Source organism: Alosa alosa, chromosome 21 (genome assembly GCF_017589495.1).
Source record: "Alosa alosa isolate M-15738 ecotype Scorff River chromosome 21, AALO_Geno_1.1, whole genome shotgun sequence".
In the NCBI taxonomy this organism is placed as follows: domain Eukaryota; kingdom Metazoa; phylum Chordata; class Actinopteri; order Clupeiformes; family Clupeidae; genus Alosa; species Alosa alosa.
The window spans coordinates 12538612-12555262 of NC_063209.1; the positions used below are offsets into that span (position 1 = coordinate 12538612).

General features: G+C 43.6%; 1 protein-coding gene across 1 annotated transcript in view; it reads right to left on the minus strand.

Annotated features, from left to right (window-relative positions):
• flt4 (fms related receptor tyrosine kinase 4) overlaps positions 1-16651 on the minus strand; it is a 57379-nt gene that overhangs the window by 30098 nt on the left and 10630 nt on the right. The window contains exons 2-9 of the mRNA XM_048232214.1: positions 13499-13595; positions 11798-12120; positions 8182-8300; positions 7235-7412; positions 6067-6206; positions 4656-4827; positions 2006-2123; positions 1379-1557 (exon numbers count right to left, since the gene is read on the minus strand). Of these exons, the coding sequence (XP_048088171.1) occupies positions 1379-1557; positions 2006-2123; positions 4656-4827; positions 6067-6206; positions 7235-7412; positions 8182-8300; positions 11798-12120; positions 13499-13595 (1326 nt within the window). The remainder of the gene's footprint in view (positions 1-1378; positions 1558-2005; positions 2124-4655; positions 4828-6066; positions 6207-7234; positions 7413-8181; positions 8301-11797; positions 12121-13498; positions 13596-16651) is intronic.

Sequence of the window (16651 nt, forward strand, 5' to 3'; positions counted from 1 at the left end):
GCCAAATGCTGCGTCTCAGCGGTTCACAACCCCTCTCTTCACTGAGGCAAAATATTAAAGGTCTTTCTATATTCTACACTTCAAAGACCTCCAAGAACAATGTGTGACAACTGCAGAACATGCACAGTGTAAACAGCTTCTTTTATAAGTAGATCAAACATTATATAACCCTCACAACAATGCTTGGAACAATATGTTCTCACAAACTATTGTCTTCTTCATTGCAAGCAGTGGTAAAAAAAGAGGTGGATAAACTATAAATTCTGTGATCAGGCGGACTACGACGCGGTCACCGGCAGGGTTGGTAGTAATGGATTACGTAATCAGATTACAAAAATCAAGTAACTATAATCAGCCCATATTACGAAAAAATGGCTAGCTAATGCTAATGTTTTAATTTGACAAGCAGGTTAAGGTCGATGTCAACCGATAAACCGAAACTGCCACAACTTTGAATTACATATTTTGGGTAATCCAATTGATTACATTACTGACTACAAAAATTGCCATGTAATCTGTAGTCAGTAATGGATTACATTTCAAAGTAATATAACCCAACACTGGTCACCGGTGCCCAGTTATTTCTTTTTCTTTATTATGTCTGGGATGACACCATGTAGCATCATCCACAATTAGTTGTGATGACTTTGTACAAAGATTGCATTTCATTGGTGAGCTAATTATGAGAAATTAAACTTGTAACATAGGCTAATAGGAAAAGGCACAGGTGACTAGCAACTTTGTGTCTGAAGTAACCTAATAATGTCAACACCGTGCCTTGTTGACTCAGTGGTATGAATATACAGCGCACCAAATTAATCTACAAAACGTGAAGTTTTGTATTGTTTTTGGGGCTCAGTCACTTTGGGCTTGTAGTCGAGGAATAATCTTGTCGCTTGACGCTTCAGAAATGGGTGTATATCCATTTAAAAAATCCATTCATCATCCAAACTCGTTTAGCCTACATGACATGCGGTGTGATTAATCTTTGACGCGTTCCTACTGACTGCCTGAGGACTATTGGTCACTGACACCATAATGCAGCGCAATATGGATAAACTGTGTTGTGCAGGCCAGGTTCAACAATATGAAACTAACAAAATCAAACTATAGACACTGGTAAAATTACATAAGCTTACTTTAGAATTGTTTAAGAATGGTATGCTATTTAAAGTTGGATAAATGCAATTTAGAGGTGCATAAACGCTATTTCCAAAATTCAGGAAGTGCGTAACAGTGTGACAACAGCAGTAAAAAAAGGCCTTTGTGAGGGTTTTCATCGGGGTTGTCAGGTCTTTTTAATTGTTGCTGTAACTGGCCAGAGATGTTCAACCGCTGCTCAGCTCATCCCATAATAATATGCAGGACTACTAGTTACCATTGACGATGAGGGTGAGGCTGAGCCTCTTCTCCAGGGCTGCCGCTGGGTTCCTCATCACCACGGTGTAATTCCCTGCGTCCAGTTCGCACACGTCACGGATCTCCAGGGTCTGGTGCTGAAGTTTCATCCTCTTAAACTCCGGCCGTTTGCTGTTTATCACTTTACCATTTTTAAGCCTGCCCGAGACACAATAACAACACAAACAATTCAACGACCATCATAATAATAATAAAGATAAGATGAAACTGCCGCAGAGATACAGAAATCAATTTCCACCCATCCAATTTCACACCCCCCGACAACGTAACACCAAATTAGATTAGAAACTGGCAGAAATTTCCATTTTGCACTGGCTAATGACATGATGATGGCTGTAGTGCTGCCATTTGTGCAAACAAACACACCATGGCCTGCGGTTTTGCTTTAGTGGAGAAGAGACAAGAAATTCATTTCATTTTCGCCTCTTAATTTAGCCCATAAAACACACACTGATGTGTTTCCCGTAATTGCCTGTCGGGTTTCATTTGGGCAGTGGTGAGTGGCGAGAGAGCGGGCGCTGGTTAGGATGGTGACTTCATTTCCTGTAACCTGTTGGACCTGGCAGGGTTGATGCAGGAGGCTCACCATTGAGTCTCGGGAGTCGGGTACGCGGACACTTTGACGGACAGCTTGAAGGATTTCTCCCCAGCTGTTGTCTCTACCACAGGCCCAATCTTGTAGTCCAAGCTGATAAAGGGTTTTTCTGAAACAGACACACATGCGCACACACCACACACACACACACACACACACACACAGCAGCCACGTGCATGGAAAAAATAGTGTGAACGCTTGCAGAATAGGGTCTGCACATAAGCGCCACAGTTTGCATTTTGTAGATGAGCTTGCACTGCACAGCTGTCAAGAGACTGACCAGATCTGGCTCTCAGTTCCCTAATTCATATTGTGTAGCTCCAAGCAAAGGTCAAATGTCAAGTCACACATATTGACCCATGTTTGCCTTTGTCAAGTATTTTGCTTTCTATTCAGCAACTCTGCTATCATACAGGGATCATGCTACAGGGCAAATGTGTGCATACTATCTGCTTACAAGTGACCATAGGCTAACTGTGAGGGCCGACTTCCCGAATTGAACATGGATTGCTGTAAACCCTAGTCTGAGATTAAACATGGAACTTCATTAAACATTTCCCATTAGAGGGAAGATAACCTTCAACTCAGAATATATCTACAGTACACATGAACTTAGATAGCGGGAATAAGCCTAATGCAGAACTGCATCTACCGTCAGCAACAACCGACAAGTAAAAAACATTTTACTTCTAGTAGCACTGGATTTGGCATGTGTGCTTGCCTCCATACTTCTGCTATGCAGAAGAGCCTAATCTTTAGGCCATCTGATGTAGGCTACCCTAGTCCTTCCTGTGTTTATGGGATTTCTTTGACAGTTGCAAAGGGAAAAAAGTAAAGATAGTCTTCTTTGCTCCCAGTGTAATTTAATTAGTACATTTCAACCACTCTTTGGGTCTTAATCAGATAGGCCTACACCATTATTACATTACATTACATTACATTTGGCTGACACATTTTTAACCAAAGCGACTAACAACATGGTAACAGTTAAGTTGTAAAGCAATTCTCTCAACAATTTTAGGACAATTTAAAAAAACGATAGAGTACAGTAAGAATAAGTGAATCAGTGAGTGCTGTTTTTAAACAGTTGAGTGTCAGTTCAAGACGGGTGGTAAGTGCTAGGATCAGCAAGACTTGTTGTAAGTGGTGCTATGAGAGGAGATGTTCTCTAAAGAGCTGGGTCTTCAGGAGTTTTTTGAAAATGGAGAGGGATGACCCTGCCCTTGTAGGAACTGGCAGTGTGTTCCACCAACGAGGAACAACAGATGAGAAAAGTTTGGATTGGCCTGAGCGTATCTGTTGCAATATCTGTGTGCATTCCTACATTAGGTCTATTTCTTTGATAGTCAACATCATTTGCTACCACATAACAAATACCAAATAACAATACAAAAATTTCTTACAAACTTTCCTGCATACTTCTTAAATGTGCTGCAGTCAGATGGGTGTCCTAAAGACATAACTACTGTAGATCTTGAGCATCTATTATCAGTGTTGAATGAGCAGTTTTTGCAGTGATCACTACTGGACATTCCACATTGCTAGACAGCACTTGAGTGAGGATAGACTTATTTCCACTTCACAAATAACCATCGCTATCTGCAATAGCTACAGTACAGGGACATTAATCAGTTAGCTGAGGATTTGTCCTAGGTCCACTTCCCTTTCAGCATCATATGCAGTAATGATGCACTTGAGAATATTTATTTTTGTTGCACTATAAAGGATATCTTGTCTAAACTTTTTGCAAATAATGCAATCTCCATAGCACTCTTCAGCAATCCTCAAACATGACACTCACTCTTCCATTTTTTTTTGCATGGCTGGAATTTGAATGATAGGAAAGAGCACCAGTGAGATGTTTTAACTAGGGAAGTTGCCTTTACAGTAAAAAAATACAGTGTAAATCCTCTGTAAAGACTGACAACTGTTCATAATAGTTAGTGACAAAGTACTTTCTACAGAAAAATGAGCAGTCACCTACTATTCTATCAATTTATTATCAAAGAATCTATTTTGCTTCTAAACATCATACTGAATTTTAGCTATTATTTCAATTTATATTTTAATTGTAGCTTATTTTCATTTGCTACTAGGGTTATTGGGGTAATCCTGTCCTACAACATATGTGATACATATATACAAAGAGTATATTAATGCCTTAATTCCTATGATATCTGATGGCAAAACCAAAAAGTATGTGAATTATGCTAATTATGCTAATTATCAAGCTTAAAACTCAAAATTGAGCTTAGTAAACAAAATATTTGAATTCAGCACCCTCAAATTGAGTGAAATAGCCCCTTTACTGACCTTTCCTCAAATTTGCCAACAGGACTTCTGAACGTTTGTTAGCTATCTGCTCTGCCTCTACATTGGGAAAATAACTTTAAATCGAGGATACTGGGGCAGCCGTGGCCTACTGGTTAGCGCTTCGAGGGTTGCCGGTTTGAACCCTGACCAGTAGGCACGGCTGAAGTGCCCTTAAGCAAGGCACCTAACCCCTCACTGCTCTCCGAGCGCTGCTGTTGTTGCAGACAGCTCACTGCACCGGGATTAGTGTGTGCTTCACCTCACTGTGTGTTCACTGTGTGCTGAGACCAAATTTCCCTCACAGGATCAAAAGAGTATATATACTTACCATGAACGATGACCACAGTGGCCCTCTTCGCCAGGGCGTGCATGCTCTGGGCAGTGCAGGTGTAGGTGCCTGTGTCTGTGACGCTGACGTCCCGGATGGTGAAGATGCTTGTGGCCTCGGTGGCCTGGGCTAGAGAGTTGCGGCTGTACTGGGGGATGACCGACTGGTTCACCTGCAGGCATCAATACACAACCTCAGGCTACGACCAGGTGAGGAGCCCCAGTGACGATTTGAGTGATTTATGTGATTTAGGTGAGGTTATAATGTGACTTTATATGATAGATAGATAGATAGATAGATAGATAGATAGATAGATAGATAGATAGATAGATAGATAGACTATATAGAGGAGATGAGGAGCCTTGGTGACGATTTGTATTGATATATGTGATGTTATAATGTAACTTTGTATGACAGATGTGTTTGATCACTTCTTTTGTAGAGACATACTTTGATTTATTTGGCTAGTGTAAGTGGTTGATCTATTGAAATTCAGCTTTTGTTTGAAGCCATTTCACTGTTCATGTCCCAGTTCATGTTTGAATGCTTGACTGACAGCTATTATTGAGTGAGCTTGAGGATGAAAAGCATCTTTTCCCACCGATTACTGAAAAATGCAAGTGTTTTTCCCTTTTGAAATTTTCCTTCTTCACTGTAACACAGACCTTATGCTATGATGCTATATATAAGATACACTAGTGAAAACATCAAAGCAAGGCAGTGGCGATACAATTGGCAAAACTCCAAACACTGCCAGTAATTGTCATTAATCACAAAAATCCAATTTCAGAGGCTGAAATAATTACAGTTTAAGCAAATTTGTACAGAAATGCAACAGAAATTTGCATGCCACTTTCAAAAATGGAAACCTACAGGGGCCTTTTCTACCATGAGCTAATGTGACATGTCATGTGGATGGAATCACTAATGGAGGCCTACAATAGATATCTTTTTTCATATAGCACATTTTATACACAGAGGCAATTTAATGTGCTTTACATAAATAGCTTACTAGCCAAGCTGGCCAGTATTATTTAGTCCTTTAAATGCATCTTCTCGTTGCGGTTATGGCAGTCGTACAACCTCCTGTCAACCACCAAGTCATACAGTACAAACTGCTGTCACATTCACTCCTCCATCTGGTCATCCTTCATCTTCCACCCACTGTAACTAATCCCTACGTCTCCATGTCCCTGACCTGTCATCTGTTTTTGATTCTACACATAGCACCTTTAGCTAATCTTCTTATTGTCGCTATGGCAGTCCTGCGGCCTACTACTAGCCTACATGCGGTAACAGGTATTTCACCTCTTCATCTGATCAGCCTTCACCCTCTTCCTCCCCTTGAGCTGCCCACATCCCCCCCCCCTGTCCCCCCACTGTCCCCATACCCTTGGCCCCTGTGCGCTACCTGTTGCCTGGGGTAGTGCCACTGGAGGTCCACGCCCGCGTCGAACTCCACCATGGCCGTGCAGTTGAGCACCAGCGCCTCCCCCACCATCAGGTCCACCGGGTCCTCAGGAAACAGCTTGAGATCGTAAACTTTGCTTCCTGCAAGGGGCGCGACAGCGGCCACACCGTCCATCAGCACTTTCCTCCATCAGCCCAACCCGACCCCCTCCCCCACACACACACACCCTGCCCCCTTCCCCAACACACACACACACACACACACACACACACACACACAGACACACATACACATGCACACCCTTCATCTATAGGTTTGCACTGGTGGTGAGGCCCAAGCAGAGGCAAGCCCCTTGGTGTGACACACAGGCACACACCATCCCGTACTGTTTGCAGTCTTAATAGTGTAATTCAATCTGCCCTTTGGCTATCATTAGGAGTGAGAGTCAGATGGCTGCAAAACGCCCAGATACACAAACCTGATATTTGCTCGAAAAGGGGCGAGGGGGGACCTGATGTTTATTTTCATGCTCCATCGGCTATGCTGATAGCTATGGAGGGATCACTTTCTCTCCCTCACACTCTCGCTTTTTCACACACACACACACATATTCTTTAAACACTTTCTGTTTGGCCTTAGAGGGGTTTGGCTGTTATTCTTGGCTGGCTATGGATGTGCACTGCTCTTAAGACCGTAAGTAAGTGAGGAATGACCTCACTGTAGAACCCTCTGACAGGACGTGTCTTGAAAGTTCAGCGCGACGTGAGCGGGGATGATAACTCTGTGGTCTGCTCTATCTTTGTCTTGGCCTACAAGTGCACAAGCACTTAAATCGGCGTCTTCCATCATTAATATCAATAAAGCCATTAAGAATGCCCACCTCATAATCCCTCTGTGGAAAGATATTACATTCTTCACCCATGCCAAACCATTGATAAAATAACGAATGCTGTTCCAACACCAACATGTCCCTTAGATACACTCTCTTAAAAACAAAATGATTCCATGATGTCCAAAAATATTTTTTTTACTGGGAGAAATGAATCTGAATTAAATAAGAATGATATCAGAATTTGTCAGAATCAGAATTCCGACTCCAGATTTTGGATTTCCTGTGACATTTGACAGATACTGTATGTATTTCACACATCTGTTTGGTTGCACTCACCTGTGAAGTGTACCATGTAGAAAGACGACTTGAATTCTTGACCTTCGAAGTTGGCGGTGCACAAAAAGCCAAATAAATATGGAATATTGTCTATGATGCGCCTAGGCACTGACCATCCCTGCTTGTTGTTCCATGTTGTCTCACTATCCTTTAGGAGAGCCGGACCTGCCAGGTCTGTCTGCGGAACAAGACCGAACAAGACAAGGCCAATCCACTTAGTCCAACAGCAGTTCAGTTTTGACTATTAGTGTCTCAGAGATATTATATGTACAAAGCCAAGGCATTACAAATTATACTTGGCGCAGAAACTGAATTTAAAAACCATGGTAATTTCTCAGAAATGTAATTAAAAGCTGTTGTCTGGCCAATTAATAATTACAATATTTTTGTCTCAAATGAATAGACTCGTTCTGAGGCAACATAGGATGTGATTTATTCTGTTTTGCATTTAAATTTTCATTTAAATATATTAAGATGCATAAATGGCCTCCGACTGTCAATTTGGTACATTCTTCATTGCCGTTGTGAGACTACATCGTCTTGAGCAACCACCATGTGTGAGCTGAAGAGCTTTGAAGACTTATTGCTCAGTGACAAAGACAAGAAATGACAGCTACATCAAGACGACTTAATGGAGAGACAGACACTGTTTCCTTGTGCAAGTTAAAAACAAGTTAGGGGATTAAGGTGCGTGCTTATGCGTGCTATTGTGTGCTTTAATGAAATACTTTGAGCTACCTGGATGACACTATAGAAGGCATCAGCGTGAATGTGGTTTTGGTTTCAAAACGCCAAGCAACACAAACCCAGGGCAGAGCTTGTTATTGAGAAACTCGTTATTGTCAGGTCCATTACTGCCTGGGAGGAAGCTGGGAGGGGGGTAAGCAGGCTATTAAGGACCTGGAAACAACATCGCGGCATCGATCAATCAGCGACCTCCCACTTACTCGGATTAGAGAGACATTAAGCTCAGGGATGGATACCAGGCAGGGTACGACGACATCGGCCAAAGATTCGCTGACAAAGATAGCCTCTATCTCACTTTTGACAAATGGCTGATTGAGATCTGTAGGGAAAAAAAAACAACAATAACATGAACTCACTGGACATTCTTCATATTAGTACAAATAAGTGAATTATGGCTAGGAAATTTAAAAGTAACAAAAGGGTACAGTAGATGTCAAAATCTAATGAATGGACAAAGAAAAATAGTCTCCTGAATTAGATGAAAAACAGATAACCTCCAATCCAATGAAAACAGCAATAAAACACGCAACACACTCTAAACTACATCTTGGACCAATAAGTTACCCTGTCAAGATTTCACAGCACAACTTCAGATGAGAAGGTTGAGATGGTTATATTTCTTACATTCCTGACAATAATCTGTTTCTCAAGCTTAAGATAACTATCAAGGCAATCTGGACTGGTGAATGGCAGTGTAAGTCCTCTTTATGAAGTGCAATGGACACTAACATTGTGGCAAACTCAGGGGTTATCAGATATCGTTGGCTATAAAAATTCCTTTCCCTCCTCGTCCTCTCTCTCTCTCTCTACACGGGGATGAAGATGAGCTTGAGGATCTATTCAAAGCTTGTTCTTTTTTCAATTCTCTTTCATTAAGTATATCACAAAGACAGAAAGATAAAAAAGAGACATATCTTAATGAGCTTATCAATATTCCTGGTCTTGATCCCTCCTCAAATAGATTTTTTTTTTCTTTTTTTAATCTCAACAGAATTAGTTATAACAACATCCAACATACGTTTCCTCAAATCTTTTGGGGATACATTACATCCGATTGAAATGCTAATTAGCATATTAGCTTTCTAGCGTCTTGTATAGTGAGTGTTTCATCATTCATTTTTCCTACACTGCTCAAAGCCAAACTGTCAAGCTGCAGTGAGCACAAACAAAACTGTTACACATAGAGGTTTTTATTAGCGCCTGTGGAGGTCTGGGTAGACAGACATTGCCAAAAATAAACAACCACCAAAATGTTTTGATATTTGGCAATAAATCACAAGTATGAAGTGAGATCTGTGCTCCTTCGTTTCCTTCACACAAAGGACACAGGTAGCTCCGGGGTGCAAGATTTAGTTGCAGTTTCAAAAGAGCAATGGGGATAGATTAGGGGAGAAGATAAACAAAGGAAGCTACAGCATAGACATGTGTGTGTGTGTGTGTGTGTGTGTGGGTGTGTGTTTGTGTGTGTGTGCGTGTGAAAGAGAAAGAGAGAGATAAACAGAGGGAAAGATAGCTACAGAGAGAGAGAGAGAAATGTGTTGTAAAGAAAAGAGATAAACAGATAAAGCCAGACAGGGAGAAGAGTGATAGACATTTAGACATTTAGCAGAACAAGATTAAAAGATGGAGAGAGTGACAGAGAGAAAGAGAGAGTGAGAGTAAAGGATCTGCGTCGCACTAAGTGGAGCCACATGTGTCTCATCCCCTCTCTCTCACTCTTGGTACTCAGCACTCGCCCTAATTTATGGCTGTGATTGCAGCTGCTTCTGATCAGCCCCCTAGCAAGATCTATGGCGACGGCTTCCGCACACCGTCAGGAGAAATCACAGCGCCTTTCACTTTCATTCACCCGTCAACAGCGAGTGATGCCCGTATACCTGAGCACAACTCCCAGACTCCGTCCTCTCCATCACCCCCACCACCACCACCACCACCTGTCCTCCACCACCCAGCCTTTACCTTAGCACCATCTACCCGATGCCTCCCCAGGCTCTCACTGCCCTCAAACCAGGGCTGAGACGCAGCCTGCGACTGGCACCTCTCCCTGGACTTCCAGGCAAGCCTTTGATCAACTGATCCCCCAAAAAAATCAGGTGGCTTCGATCGGACGCCGGCTCCCGGGGGTCCAGGCGAGTGCTTCGCCATCAGCGAATGACGAGTGCGTGTAAAAAGCCGACTTCAAAGGCCCCGGCGACCCACACAAAGCAATTTTCTTCTCTTTTTTTCTTCTTACAAGGCTTCCCAGCAGCAGAGTCCTCTTCGGCTGAGGATGCTGAACAATGCCTGATCTCAAATGCCTCCAGGCTTGGAGGGAGGGAAAAGGCATTATTTCAAGCAATCTGGCTAGAGATGGTGAGACCAAAAAGCCCTGTGAGAGAGAGGACTACAAACTGAAAAGACTAAAACCTAAAAAAGCATGGTGCACAAAAAGTGCACAGGATTCGGGGAGAGAAAAATAGGCCAGGCTCACTTCGAGAGGAGATGAAAGGAATATTATCCTTTCTCAAGATCTCCACCAATGAAGTGCCAAGAATAATGACTCTGGGCCCTTATTACACTGAATTAAGTGAATACATTGTGTGTCTATTTTTCCTTGAGAACATTTTTGAACAGTCTTGTTTTCGCTTGATATTGGCAACGATTCTAGGTGTTCCAGCGGCTACTGCAAAACTTGACCAAATCTTGATTGTGTGAGGTCTGCTTTGATTTGGAACACTCTGGTTTAAAGGAGGGGGAGGGATGTGATGAGATTTTGGCGAAATGCTCATAATATTCTTCTAGATCTCCCAAGCGAAAGAGCAACACGATGTTGGAATTGGTATTATTTATACCCCTTATCATCAATTTTCAATGTACTGGGGCCCATTTAACACCGATGTGGTACCCAGTGCATCAAAAACTGCCGAAAAGGATAATGTTCCAGTAAGAAAGTCATATAGTGTAATATAAGGCAATCTGCTCTCTCCATATTATAGTGCATCATCAAACTGAATTTGAAGTTGTAGTTTCAAGGTAAAAGATAAAACAGAGGGTTGCTTGAAGAAATACAACTGGTAAATGAAAGCAGACCAAAACACAACTTAGTTATACCCTCAGCCATGCACCCAGATGATTCAGCTCTAATTATGGACGCTAATTGTGTCTGAGACAGGAAATTGATATTCAGGTGGAGTCGTTTCCATGGCAACTTTTCATTTGGAAACAATACTGGATATCTTGGACACGGGAACGGAGTCCCAGGCACTTAATTACCTGTGCTGAAGAGGAGTACTTAAATTTTAAATGAACTGGCTTAATTACATACAAAAAAATTAAAAGCAATGTCCTAAAACTGCCTTTGTGCTCTTAATTATATTAACGTCTATTTCTAGGGACTGGTTTCCCCCAAAACACCTCCTACAGCTCCACAAACATCCCGCAGTGACAACATTTGCCAAAAAGTGATGTTCAGAAAGACAGCATCAAAATGACCATACTCACAGACACAACAATAGTTGTGCCAGGGCACAAAGGCATTCAATGTAAACACCAGCAGAAATCCTCAACATAATATGTATTCTTAGTTACAGTAACACTTCAAGAGCTTACATCTACAACAGACCACTGTTATACTGCCCAAAAAAGTCACAAAAAGATAAGAAGAGAGAAGACATTTTGAAGAAAAACTGGTGGCACCGTATTCCAAACAATGTCGGTTTAATGATGTATAGATGCTATATTGTAATGGCTCATTCTAAATAATAACAGTTGGCCTTGCATGTGACATCATCCACTGGACTCAGAACTGGACCCCTGGCCCCCCCGCCTGGGACTCACCTTTGACGAAAACGTAGACGCTGGCGGCGGTGGTGCCATCGATGATGGCCCTGATGTCCTGGTAGAAGCAGCGGTAGTAGCCCGTGTCATTGCCCTGGGCGTTGCTGAGCGTCAGAGTCTTGCAGTAGGGTTTCCCCGCCTCGCCCTGGCACTCCTCCACCCGCACAGCCCTCGGACCGGGCCCGCCGGTCTCTGGGTCCCGGTCCGAGTCTTGGTCTGGGTCCGAGTTCTGGTTCTGGTCCTGGTCGTGGTGAGGCCGATCACTGGGCTGGGTCTTCTGGAGGGTAGCCTCAGGCCAGGCCCAGTCCAGTGTGCGCTGTCCCCTGGTGGGTTAAAGAGAGGAGAGGTCACAGAGCTACTATCAGAGATGGTTCTAAAGGATCAACTGTTCTAGAGGATCAACTGTTCTAGAGGATCAACTGTTCGACGATCTCTGGTACTACAATGCTCAGAGGATAAGTATCAAGATGTGAGGGAAGAGGCTGTGGGTATGTTAAAGGTCACCTAGGAGACCTGAGTTCTTTCAAGTTCTCTTTTTTTTGTAAAGAGGTTGTCAAAGCTCAATTTTCGCCAGTTTTCACTCGAGGAATTTTTTTTTTCAACTCTTCCACTGAATCCCTTTTCACTTCGCTTTACTGACGTGAGATGGATTCCACTCGATACCTTAATGATAGTCTTCCCTGGGCCAGCAGGAGGTAGGCCAGCAGGGGTTTGATTGGGCTAATATGAAAACTCGCTGAGAAAATCCTCCTCGACGCCTTCCTTATCCCTCCCCCATGGCCCGCTCTCCCCCTGAGGTGTCCGAGCCTTCTCCTTACACTAGCGCAGCTGAGAGTACGCGTATTATTATCAGACTGCCTAATGTATGCATCGCCGACTACGAGAAAACTTCCTGCCTCTCCATCTATCCAGCTGATCTACAGATAAATCACACATAGTGAGCCCAGCAAAAAAAAAAAAAGGCTTCTAAAGTAATCCCCAGATCCCTTACTCATAAAGCGAGAGTGTTATTACAATTATGGTTACGTACAGCTAAAACAACACACAGCCATCCCCTGAGGGCTATGATGGGGTGCCTGTTTGCACCAGCCGTCCTTAGGACCGGGAGATATGCTGAAAATGAGGCAACAAAAGGGAGCACCAGGATTTACATCTGAAAATAACTCAATTTCAAATCTCTGTGAAAACAATGAAGCACTCCTCTCCATCTTGTAAACCTCTTGCGACTGATTGCAGTGACTGTGGCGAAGACAGATACAATGAGAAATCTAGCCCTGATTCGTCACTTAATGTGGCAAGGATATCCACAGGGACAAGTCCTTATTTTAGAGGGCATACCATAATACTTTTTGTGAATCACTATGGGAACACATCCAGAGATATTATTTGCCTTCACAAGCCCTGTTCAGTTATGGGTAGAAAAAAAAAAGTTAATCAAGGATCATGGATTTCTTGGCAAGAGCAACTCCAGAGATTATATAGGAATATGCAATAAATAAAAAAAAACTGAATTGCTTCCTTAAGCCTTTTCAAACAAAACATGCTGTTAACATTATCAACATCGTTGAACATTTGGGAGGACCTGTGTTGGGAAAGAGACCACATGTCTCACATATTTTTTTTCTACTGGGAAAATAGCCCATGTGGTTAAAACAATGATCCTGACACATTAGCAATGGTATTCCTGTCAATTCTTCATACCTGCATGTAATATTCAGAGTGTCACCGGCTTGAATCACAAGATCGTCTTTGAGGTTGTCAAGGGTGGGCGGAGTCATAGAATAACCAATCACCAGACCTGCAAGAACAAAAGCAGACAGATAGGCTGATCTGAGACAATGCCACCATGCGGAAAGCAAAGCTTTTGACAGCACACCTGGCAAAACCTGTCAAGGCACCTCAGCGTCTTGGCTAGACGAAATCAGGCATGGCGGAGGCTTGAAGGCCGTGTTCCCCGGCATGTTTTTTATTACACGGCTTTGCTTTTAAGCTATCAGATACATCCGTACATCACTCACCCCACTCAGTCACTTTCACACGTCCAGCCACACAAAGGACACGGCCCACTCCAAAGAGTCAACGAGGTGATTGGACCTGTCATGTCCACACAACAATTGGAGCTCAGACTAGGGGTTTTGACACCGCTAAGATGGCTTACATTAGCAAGCGGCCAACGTCAGAAATAGTCACTATTAAATCCAGAGAAAAGCCCCTCTGTGTGTCATTATTGGATTTCTGCTCGGGGGCATATTGTGTGTAAAAACGTCACCGTGACTTACGCAACAGCTGGGGATAGTTAGAGGTGAACGGCTGTCGCCACTCAAGATGCCGAAAATTGAAAGGTGTTACGTGAGAGGGTAGGTAGGTCAGATGGATAGCTTGTGCCAATTTGTCTGAAAAATGAGTTTCATCTAAACAGGGGAAAAACCCCCTCAAGATTAATGGTGAAAAGGCTAAGATAAACACTGGATTAATTGTTTCCACTCCAGAGCAGAGCAGCCAAAAGAGTAGCAGGATTATTTCACACAAAGAGAGACAGGATGAGAGGGAAGCTGAGAGGAATACAGCCTGCCAGCACACTAGATGTTGCTTCATCACAAAACATGCAGACAGATCACGCTGTCACACACACAGAAAGGAGTTTTATTTCTGGCCGAGAAAAAAAAAGGCACAATAGAGAACCCCAACATGCATCCTCCTGACCCCAACCAGTGGAAGGGGAGATGTCTGAGTGGGTGCTCTGTTACAGTCCAGGGATGGAGGCTGTGCGGCACCACACACACTGAGTCCTGTACGGAGCTTAACCACACGACAGGAGCGAGACAGCGCCAGCGAGAGAGAGAGAGAGCGAGAGAGAGAAGCTAAAGCGTGGCCACTTCTCCTCCTGTCCAAACCAGCCAGCCAGACAAAGTCATTTCCAGGGGCCATTGGGCGACAGCGAAGCGCGTCCGCGCACGCCAATCAAAAGCCTGACGTTCAGGCCCATTGCGTTTCATGTACACAACCCCGGCTGCTTCCGACACATCCTGCCATCCTGGTCGACAATAGAAAATGGACGCAGTTTTGTAAATATTTGATGGCAAGCCAGGGAACCTGTTTATAGTTAGGCTTGAGTCCACAGGCAGCACTGAGCTTCTCTTTTGTTGGTTTGCTGTTGTTGCTGATGTTGCCATTGTGAGCAAACACCCCTACCCCCACAACCGACCCCCACCCCCCTAAGTTAACATGGGCCCCAGAACATGTATAAATAAAATCATACTCATAACTTGTTATGAATAAGAAAATGGAACAGAGGCACTATGCATAACTACTGTACTCCCAACTGCATTGCCTCACTTTCACAGAACACTTCACACACAGATTGGAAAACAGCACAGATGAAATGTAGTGTATTTTTAGGTTACTTATATATCGCTGCCTGTTTCTGTGTTACTTGATCAGATCCATTGTGTATACGTCTGAAAATTCTTTGTTTACCAGGTATTGTTTTGCTATATAAATAAACTCGCCTCGCCTGTATAAAACAGCTTTTATAACAAAAAAACACATGAAGGCCCACCACATCTCAGGGTTGTGCTTTCTAGCCCAAGTGTCAGAATACACAAGTGGGGTGTGTTTTTGAAGAAAAGTGTGTACCCATACCAGTCATTTCTACAAGCCATTTTCCCATGACTACATCTAACGCTCACTATCTGTTTATTGACAGAAAACAACCCCAGTGTGACTGTGACAAAACCACGCGGCGTTCCTTGCCCTGCACCCAGCGGTGAGAGCGCAGGAACCCCGCTGGTCGAGCTCAAAGGATCGCGAGAGACCTTGTGAAAGCACGCTCCGTGAAGGACCTGCTCACTTTACAAAGAGACGCAGACTCTGTAAAAAGTTGTTATTTTTGCGAGGGGGGACAAACTTGTTGTAAACAGCACTGCACGCGGCCCCTAGAAGACAGTAGCAAAGGCAGAGAGGTTCTTTATGGCGGTAGCTGAGCTCTTCTGAGTGATACGTCTGTGCCAGGGGATCTTTATGGCCTATTCGATTTCCTGTCTCCCAATGTCATTTGCCCCAGCCTGGATCTGAATGGACCAAAGTAGAGGGATGATTCCTGGAACTGAAATGGGTTTTCCTGTAAAACAACAAACCTCATCACTGCATGTGGGGCTGCATTTGAAATTCTAGCACCTTTTTTGCTGATAGCCTGCGGCTTGAACTAGGAGCAGAGGTCTACTTGTGTATTGACAGAAACACAAATCCATCAGTGGTGCTTAAATTAACTGTGTAAGACTTCAGGGTGGGTACAGATGTGTGTGTGTGTGGGGAGGGGGGGGGGGGAGTGGATAGTGTGAAAAAGGAAATTCACGACTGCTCACACCTCCTCTATTTCTGGCGCCCTTCGATTTCCTCCCGCTAACGGACACGGAGGGAAGCGACGGCATTCCGCTCATCACCCCCGTGTCCCCCTGGAAATGCCCAGGTTAGCCTCCGCACCTTGACCTCCACCTTCCCACCTTCCCCTCGATTGTCCGACCACCCCAGAAACCACAGCGTGGGACAGTAACCTCTGCCATTCAGAGGACCCCAACCCCAAACCCCCCGCGGCACACACACATCAATGTGGCTATAATTCTTCCACAAAACAAGAAGAAGACATGTGTGTGTTTCCAAAAAAGAAAACCATCAGTTTGAACTGCCCACACGTCACCATCTGTCCAGAAAACAGAATGAATATGTTTTAATCTCGCCGTGCTTCATGCATGGCTTATTCAAGACTTATTCAGCATTCACAGAGATTCCACAGGTGAAAATGATGAAAAGAGAGCATGTATCTCTGGAGAGCAGGAATAAATAAATTGCACCAGG